Raw genomic sequence first — 9920 nt, forward strand, 5'->3', positions numbered from 1 at the left:
GACAGGCTCAATGTTAGCACAGGAAAATCACTGGAAGAGGAAGGACATTCTGCCATTAAAAGCACCAACGTGGGTAAATCAAAGCCTACCAGCTCTCCTGATGAGAAGCATGGATTAGTATAGAGGTAGAAGCAGAGCAAAAGACAAACAGACACAAATAAAATTCAGCGTAACATCTGCTGGCCTTATCAGTACACCATGAATTCAATATGAAAGTGGATAAAGGTTTTTCCATCAGTTAGGCTGAAGAATAAATGAGGTGAGAAAAAAAATCAGAAATGAGAGGCCACTTTGTTTTTTTTCACTACTGATGGAAACAATCTGGTGTTCTGTATTCAGTATTCATTCATTTATTCAGTCATTCTCATGAACGTGTGGTGTATATTTTATGAACGGATCATTTTTTGGGTTTGCTACAAGCAATAATATTCAATAAAAATACCAATTAATAATTTATTGCATGTCTTTGCAATTTTTTTATGCATTTTTTCACCAATGACTTTGCCAAAAACACTGTACAGGCTGTGCTTTTGAATGATCAGAGTAAAAAATTATATATAAAAAAAAAATTTAGAAATTGTTGTGTGTGTATTTTGATGTGAATATTTCATTTCATGCACTTTTTTTAGATTACCTTTTTCATCTTGCTCACACTGAAAATTTTCTAAAATAATCTGTATCTAAAAAAATGTGTGTTGCTTCTATATATACACATTACTGAGGAAAATCTAGCGCTATGGATGTGACATTTATACATTATTAACATGTCTGAAATCACACTTGATTAACAGATGCTTTACTTTTCCATGGTGAGGTAATTCATTTGTCTATATTAAAAATGGAGGTGTCATTACCTGTCTCTGGATACGGCATATCCAGTCTGTCCTTGGGCATCTGTCCATCTGAGACAGCACTAGAGCTCTGGCTTTACACAAGCGGCCAATTAGGCCGGGTTTATACTTGGCATAGGAGACACACACAAAGCACCGAGCTACATAAAAATCAGGTGCAGTGTACGGACACACCCAGCAGCTCTGAACTTCCTTACACGCTATGTATTTGAGATATATTACTGATAATAGAACATCCAGTAAATAGTGAGACATCAGTGTTCCATTAGTTTTGGTATTAGTCTGGCTAATAAACACTCAACTCATACTTCAACATACTTCAACTCAAATGTAGCCGATCATCCAGGATGTGTTATAAGCTCGTAGCCTCCAGTTTAGCTTTACATAAACTCCACGTCTAAATCATCACACACTCTTGACTCAAACTGTTTTGTTCAGGATGTCAAATAGACTTGTTTCTGTTGTTTGTAACACTACAGGACACACTGTTGTCTATAGAAATGGACAAAAGGACATCACAAACAGTCGTAGCTTCTTCTCAAAGCTGAATCACTTTCCTATTCAGCTATTCAGCACATAGTTTGTATCAGTCAGGCAGGAGGCGTGGCCTAAAGTGTGGAGGCGGAGCTGTACATCAACATGATTAAGATGATAACATAAATACAAGTTCATTTGTGCATTTTAATACAGATCTATTCTTATGTTATTAAACTGTTTATGTATAAATGGTGTTACTGACCCAAACAATGTCACTGGAAGCGAGTATATGACTGTTTAGACATAGAGTGCTAAACTCATAGCTATTAGCTTCCATTACTAAAACTTCACTGAAGCTTCATTACTAAACTAAAGAAGCAAACGTCACACCAAAATTGTGTTTTACTGCCATGAATGGGGAAAAAATGATTTCTTTATTATTATTGTGACAGAGTCACTGAATTCTGAACAGCCGCTGCACACGATGAGAAACTGTTTGTTTAGTCTTTTGTGCGATTGATTCTCCACACCTGCTAACATCTGTCACCTAGAGTCAGAACCCAGATAGAAACCTCCAGCCCCTTCTATCTCTAAAACACACACTCGCACTTACATACACACCTGGTCTCTCTCTCTCTCTCTCTCTCTCTCACTCACACACACACACACACTGCTCATTAACAGATGAGTTGTATCAGAAATTCCTGCTCTAACACACCGGATTTGACTCATCAGTTAATAAGCAGAAGAATCTGATCACATGAGGCATAAATTTGAACAAGTAAAAATGATGTGGTTGGATTTCTTACAAATTAAGTCGAACAAATTTGTATAAATTTGCATACATGAGACCACGTTGGTTAAAAGGATTTTAAAGCAAAACCATAAAAGAATCATTCTTGGTTCCCTGAAGAACTTTTTGACAAAGAATCGTTTTTGTTTGATGTTTGATTTTTGTTCCACATTTAAAAGATTTGTTGTGGTTTTGTTGTGGGAAATCATTCCTGGTTTTTCTGCTCGCTCCAGCAGCTAAAACTATCAGATCTATCATCTATCCAAATGTTATTTACAAAACCAAAAGCACTTCTTCTGTTGCAGTGGTTCCCCGGTCCTGGAGTTCCCCCTGCGCCGCAGCTTTTATTGTTTTCTCCGTCTTAACACTCCCATGTTAACTCAGTAATGGCTTTTTAATTAGATGATAAGTTGTATCAGGCGTTTGAGAGCAGGGGAAATATGCAGGACGCGGGTACAGCGTGCAGAGCCAGGGTTCGAATCAGAGAAATGAATTCTACACTGGACGATACATTCTTTTAAAAAAAATTTAAAAAAATACACATGCTCAATTTTCTAGCTTTGTGATAGCTAATTAATGCTATGCCTACACCTACAATTAACACTAACCTCAACCTTAACCTCAGAAACCAGAAATATAAACAAAGTTTTTGCTCTTCAAATAAGCTGGAAAAAACAAACAAACGTGATTGTGAGGACATTTGACACTATACTATCACTGTGGGGACATTTGGTCCATTTTGGCTCTAATTACACACACACACACACACATTTGTCTTACTATCCTCAATAACCCTAACCTTAACTTCAGTAACCAAAAGGAAACATTTTGGTTCTCTCAGTTTTTTTAAATCAAAGTTTTCCTCGTGTTCCCACAGAACTCACACACACACACACACACACACATAGTCTGGCTACAATAAATGGCGTCTGTGAGACCTTCTGACGTTTGCACACCCAGAATGAGGCAATAGCACTCTCCTCGTATAACATTTACAGGTCTTCCCTTTGTATACTAATACCACACATGAAAGGTTCGATTTTAAAACCGAGATGAACTTCGAACAAATTGGCCAGCTGTTTAACCTTGTATAAATCCAGTTTACATGTTTAATCTTTAACCTAGTGATGTGTATTACAAAAACAGCCAAATCATTTTAAATAAATCTTTGGCATGTATCTCTGTCAGTCCAGCACTGACTATACTGAAACTCTAGTTATAGAAAAAGACATGCCTTTTATTTAAAGAAGCCTTTATTTGTCACATTTATACACATTATCACAGTGAAATTCTTTTCTTTGCATATCCCAGCTTGTTAGGAAGTTGGGGTCTGAGCACAGGGTCAGCCATGATACAGAGCAGAGAGGGTTAAGGGCCTTGCTCAAGGGCCCAACAGTGGCAGCTTGAACCTCCGACCGTCTGATCAGTAATCCAGAGCCTTTACTGTTGAGCCACCACTAACCCTACTCTTGCAAACATGCTTCTTTTAGGTTTGTCTGTAAACCTCATAAACCACATAAACTCAGTCTTTCCCACACAGACTCATTTGGCACATCTGTCCATCAAGGATCAAATTTCAGCACTTAAATTAAGCTAAATAATCATATCACCCCTACTGAACATGAAACACTAAAGCAACAAAATGGTGAATAAAACACAATGAATTGCAAGATAGCAAGAAGAACATCACTTTTTTAACTTAATGGGTTTTTAATATGGTATATAAAACACTGCACATGGCTGCACATGATTTGTGTAAATTATTATACACAAATAATCAAGGCAGATTTTACACCAATGCTTGAATATCTCAGAAACCAGTTTACTTTGTTTGAACCTCAGAAAAATGTCAGAAGTGTCCTGTTCGGTCATCATTTAGTTACAGACTTCTAGAGATATCAAAGTTTCTTTTATGTGACACCAAAAACCGTCAGCGTGTCAAATGTGTCTGAAAGAAGCAGTGCCATTTTTGAGAGCGATGGAACAAAAACTTCGATAATAAATCTTCATAATAAGATTAAACAGTTGGCTGGTAAAGAGATACAATTTGAAAACCAGCCTAAATTATTAGCACATATAAATTTCATTTGCATGCAATTACAGGCAAGGAACCTAATAAAAAAAATAAATCCATATTATCCATATTTAATTTTAATGAGGACGGTATTATCGCATATGTTGCTGTGTTTGATTTAAAAAAGTGCAAACAAAACAGTAATAAATATTCAGCTATAGAAACTATTTTGTAGTAGATGAGTGATCTGGCTACTGCAGCTATTTCTATCTATCTATCTATATATCTATATCTATCTATCTATCTATATCTATCTATATATATATATATATATATATATATATATATATATATATATATATATATATATATATAAACTGTAAAGCCAAAAGTATGTGGACACCTGACCATCACATCCATATGTGGTTCTTCCCCAAACTGTTTCCACAAAGTTTGAAGCACACACTTGTATAGAATGTCTTTATATAATGTAGCATTGCAATTTCCCTTCACTGGAACTAAGAGGCCCAAACCTGTTCCAGCATCACAATGCCTCTGTACACAAAGCGAGCTCCATGAAGACATGACACAAATCCCCACAGCAATGCTCCAAAATCTAGTGGAAAGCCTTCCCAGAAGAGTGGAAGCTATTATAACACTAAAAAAGTTCAACAAGCACATATGGGTGTGATGTTCAGGTGTCCACAAACTTTTGGCCATATAGTTTATCTATCTATCTATCTATCTATCTATCTATCTATCTATTACACTGTTAAAAATTACTGTAAATTCTACAGTACTTTACTGGCAACCGTGGCTGGAAGTAGATTACTGTAAAATTTACAGCTATTTTACAGTGTATATATTAATAATAATAATAATAATAATAATAACAACAATATATTCAGCTATAAAACTATTTTGTAATGGACAAATGACTCTAGCAACTTTAGCTATTTCTATTTATTTATTTATTTATTTATTCTTTATGACTGTTACTACTACTACTACTACTACTACTAACAATAATAATAATAATAATAATAATAATAATAATAATAATAATATATTCAGCTATAAATTTATGTTGTAATAAATAAGTGACACTAGCTACTACAGCTATTTCTAGTTGTTGTTGCTCTTCTTCTTCTTCTTCTTCTTCTTGTTATTATTATTATTATTATTATTATTATTATTATTATTTAGTATTTAGTATTACACTCCAAATCTTAAAGAAATGGTGACTCAAAGATTCGACTCATTTTAGTGTACCGAACCAAATGATTCGAATCACTGAAAAGAATCGTTCTGCACGTCATTAATAGCCCATGTTCCAAGAGAAAGAGAGAGAGGGGGATTATCAGTTCGGCTCGTGTCACGTGACTAGCGCATGCCCCTCCCCGATCCCGCGGTGGAGTGGAGTGGAGTGGGCAAAATGCGCGCGCATCAAATGTGCAATTATTTAAAGCACCTCGTAAATAAACGCTGTCGCTCAGCGCGCGCATTACAGCGTGTCTCAGCTGCAGCGGGGTGAAAAACACCACTCCTGATGATGGATGCATGCACACGCGCCCGCGCACACACACACACACCCATACACACAGACACACGCACACGCATCTCAGGTAAGCAGATTTGTGTACTGTGCCAAACAAGCTCGAGCAACAAACTGTTCCGGATCCTTACAAAGTTCTTCATGCATATCCGAGCTTTAGTGGTTTTAGTTGGTATTCATGTCTAAAAGCACACTGTCAGAAAAAAAGGGTACTAAACTGTACCTTTCCTTATCACCGGGGGTGGTACCTTTACCTTTTGTGGACATAGTGTACCTTTAAAAAATATTAAAGGTACATAATTGGACCGTAATGCCTTTATAAGGTGCACTATATGTACCTCTCTATGCAAAAGATACATACTAAAGCTACAAAACGAGTATGCTTGAGGGTCCCACCCCAGTGACAAGGACTTTATTCTGAGAGTGCATAGTAGAAAATATCCAAAGTGTGCATGAAAACGCACAATGCACTGCAAAAGGTCCAGAAACACCAAACGACCAGCCTTAGACTGAACAACATACACAGTCTGGGTGTGTTGTGTGTGTTTATATCTTGGTGTGGATCATATGTCCCCATGCACAAGGATCAGAATATCTGGTATGTTTGACCTTGTGGGGACATTTGGCTGGTCCCCATGTGAAAAACTGCATTTTTGTCCAAAATATAGGTTTTATTTAAAAAAAAAAAAAAAGGGAGCAAGAGCTAAGGGTTTCCTTTGGTTTCTGGGGTTAAATGAGGTTAAAGTTGTAGTTAGGGTCTGGTGCAGGCTGCATTAGTGATGATGTGAATGGAAGGTCCTCAGAAGGATAGTAAGACAAGCGTGTGTGTGTGTGTGTGTGTGTGTGTGTGTGTGAGCGAGAGAGAGAGAGAGAGAGATCTTCACAGACTAACTCGCGATATATTGTCAGTGACAGAGGTCTCCTATCATATCTGTAATATGTCAGGGGAATCATATTTTTAGACATGGATCATCTCTCAATAAATCGCGCCTGTCTGCATCCTGCTCGGGATTAAATCAGACAAATAACCAAGCCTAGACAAGGCAGTAACAACAATCGGAGTCAAAAGAATTCATACAGCATCATCTATCATAAAACAAAAGCCAAAGATATATACAGTATAACAACTGCGAGGAATAAATGATGCGTAAAATAAGAGACTAATGAATAAAAAAAACACCAGTTACTTTTATTTAGAGGAGCACTACATAACTGAGGGACATAATTGGACCTTAAGGACCACTGGTGTGCCAATGAAGATACATTTATAAGCTATTATGTGTACCTCAGGGAACAAAATGTACCTGTACATCACCCATCACCTTATTTCTCACATCACAGAGATTGCATAGAGATTCAGATAAGCTATATTAAATTATTAACTATGTGATGCGTTCAATAACATCCACATTTGCAGAATTAAAAGTCCAAGTGTGATCCGATTTTTCTTTGTGCTCGTGGTAACTCCTGAAGTTTGCTTATTTAGATTTCTAATGTAGCTCCACACAGGAAGATCTGCAGTGCTGAATTAACATGTGTGTTTAGTTTGGAGTCAGAATGGTGTCATGGTCTATAACATGCCACTGTATGAGTGCATTCAGTGCTGGGGTTTTGCTGTGCGTTTGGATAGTTTGATGGCAGGGAAGTGACAAGCAATGAAAAGTAAATGATGCAGACTGGGATCAAAAGATGTGATGCAGTGACAGTCCAGCTGTGCCAGACCTCCAACAGATTCCTCATCTGCAGAATTAAGAGTAACAGGCTATCTGATTCCTGTCCTGCTCTGTGTGCTCGGTATATCCCTGTTTAAGCATGCTGCACTGAACTGCTTCTCATGCATTCCTGTTACATTTATAACAACAACAATAATAATAATAATAATAATAATAATAATAATAATAATAATAATAATAATAATAATAATAATACCAGTAGTGGTAAAAGCATGGAATAGTCACTTGGATAGGATACTTGGAGCGGGTGAGGATCAGATCATGTGCATGCATGCAAAAATGGAAAGTGGCAAAAAATATCTATATTTTGAGAAAGCAGTGCATATTAGGAGAATATTAGCTGATGTTTTTCTAAGCGTGAACTTTTTTCTGGATTTATGCACCATCTATATTAAACTGTATAATAATGATGATGATGATGATAAACGTTCTAATGCAAGAGGCACGCTCGCGCGCTGATTTACTGGCACGAGAAGACAAATGCACCGGAGACCCACGCGCGCAGGGTCCTTACCTCTGATGAAGAGCAGGTTCAGGAGGATTCCCAGTCGGAACATTTCCTTCGCGGATGGTGTGTGTGACACGTTGTTGCTGTTGCTGTTGCTGTTGGTGGTGGTGGTATATCCGGAGCTCGCGACACGCGTGGAGACCCGCACGGACCTATCTACCTTAACAGGTTGGAGACTTTTTATTCAATGCGCGCGTGCTCTCCTTCACACCAACACACAGTCGCCCACTGCACACTGCAAGTCCATCCGCGCGAGCGCAATTCTACCCGCACAGACACGCGCACAAAATGACAGCAAACTTCCCAAACGTCATCAGGTGCCGTCTGTCCCGTTTAATAGCGCATTACAAACCGGTTAGAGTGGTAATGTAGCCGCTCTGTAACGGCTCTTATACTCTTATTCAGGCAAAGTTCAAAAAACGTTAAGCGCGTGCGTTGCGCACAAAAAAAAAATGAATAAAAATACCCGATTCCAACCCGTGAAATATCTCAGGGGCGATTCAGGAGCGCTGTGGAGATTATGTGGAGATCCACATTCACATGGCGGTGTAAATACATAGAGCGCGTCGGAGTAAAGGCTCTCCGTGAAGTCTCGGTTAAGTCCAGCAGCGTTTCCGGTCCCGCTCGCGCCAGCAGTCCGCTATAACCGAGCGCTCAAACTCGAGACGGGGAATTTGACGCGCGGCGGCTGCCTCCTGATTGGCTCGGCCACACGTCCACGCGCCTGGCCACGCCCCCCGGGCGTGATTCCAAACACAGCAGGGGAGACCACCAGTGCAGAGAGAGCAGAGCAGAGAGAGCAGAGCAGAGCAAACACCGGACAAACAGGAGGCTGGAGGAGATCTGGTGATGCTCACTCTCAAAGGAATGCGTGCTGGACAAGGTTCTTCAGAGCCATGATACATAATAAAATAATACAATGATAAATAATAAATGAATTCCCTATGTAAATGATACAAGAACCTCCCATCAGTGGGATGTGTTTGGGGTGCATTTACTGTTAGTGCAACCAAGAAGCATATTAATAAAAAAATAAATTCATCATAAAGAAGGTTTCACATCATGCAAACAATCATGTTAGGAGATATGATTTCATTTCTTTGTAGAACTGACAAAAGCGGGTGAAGAGGTGCACCACTGTTCCATGACAGTGCTTTAAAGACCATTTTGTGTTACTTGATTCAAGTCATCAGCTGAGCAGCATGTGTGTGTGTGTGTGTGTGTGTGTGTGTATGTGTGTGTGTGAGGGAAATTACCACACCAAACTACAACACAGCTGGAGTCACTTTCCCACACTCTAACAGAAAAGAACCTTCAAGTGTTCATCCATGTTTTTTGTTTATTTTGTTTGTTTTGTTTTGTTTTGTTTGACAGTTTGGGCTCCTTTGCTCGGTCCTTAGCTCTTGATAGAGACACATTCAAGCTCATCATAGAACCTTTAAAGGTCCCCCAGAGGATAGATATCTTTTTTTTTTTTTTTTAAAGAATGTATCGTCCAGTGTAGAATTCATTTCTCTGATTCGAACCCTGGCTCTGCACGCTGTACCCGCGTCCTGCATATTTCCCCTGCTCTCAAACGCCTGATACAACTTATCATCTAATTAAAAAGCCATTACTGAGTTAACATGGGAGTGTTAAGACGGAGAAAACAATAAAAGCTGTGGCGCAGGGGGAACTCCAGGACCGGGGAACCACTGCAACAGAAGAAGTGCTTTTGGTTTTGTAAATAACATTTGGATAGATGATAGATCTGATAGTTTTAGCTGCTGGAGCTTGCAGAAAAACCAGGAATGATTTCCCACAACAAAACCACAACAAATCTTTTAAACATGGATTAATTAAATAATTCTTCATTTATTTTGCAGCACCAACAAAAGTGATTCTTCATCAAAAAGGTCTTCAGGGAACCAAGAATGGTTCTTTTATGGTTTTGCTTTAAAATCCTTTTAACCAACATGGTCTCATGTATGCAAATTTATACAAATTTGT

The 9920-nt window shown here is 38.4% G+C and overlaps 1 protein-coding gene across 1 annotated transcript in view; it reads right to left on the reverse strand.

The window, feature by feature from the left end:
* Window positions 1–8582, reverse strand: part of gfra3 (GDNF family receptor alpha 3) — a 45183-nt gene extending 36601 nt beyond the window's left edge. The window contains exon 1 of the mRNA XM_026920052.3: window positions 7938–8582. Coding sequence (XP_026775853.1) covers window positions 7938–7980 — 43 coding nt within the window. The 5' untranslated portion in view covers window positions 7981–8582. The remainder of the gene's footprint in view (window positions 1–7937) is intronic.
* Between the last annotated feature and the right edge of the window lie 1338 nt (window positions 8583–9920).

Source organism: Pangasianodon hypophthalmus, chromosome 9 (genome assembly GCF_027358585.1).
Source record: "Pangasianodon hypophthalmus isolate fPanHyp1 chromosome 9, fPanHyp1.pri, whole genome shotgun sequence".
NCBI classification, from domain to species: domain Eukaryota; kingdom Metazoa; phylum Chordata; class Actinopteri; order Siluriformes; family Pangasiidae; genus Pangasianodon; species Pangasianodon hypophthalmus.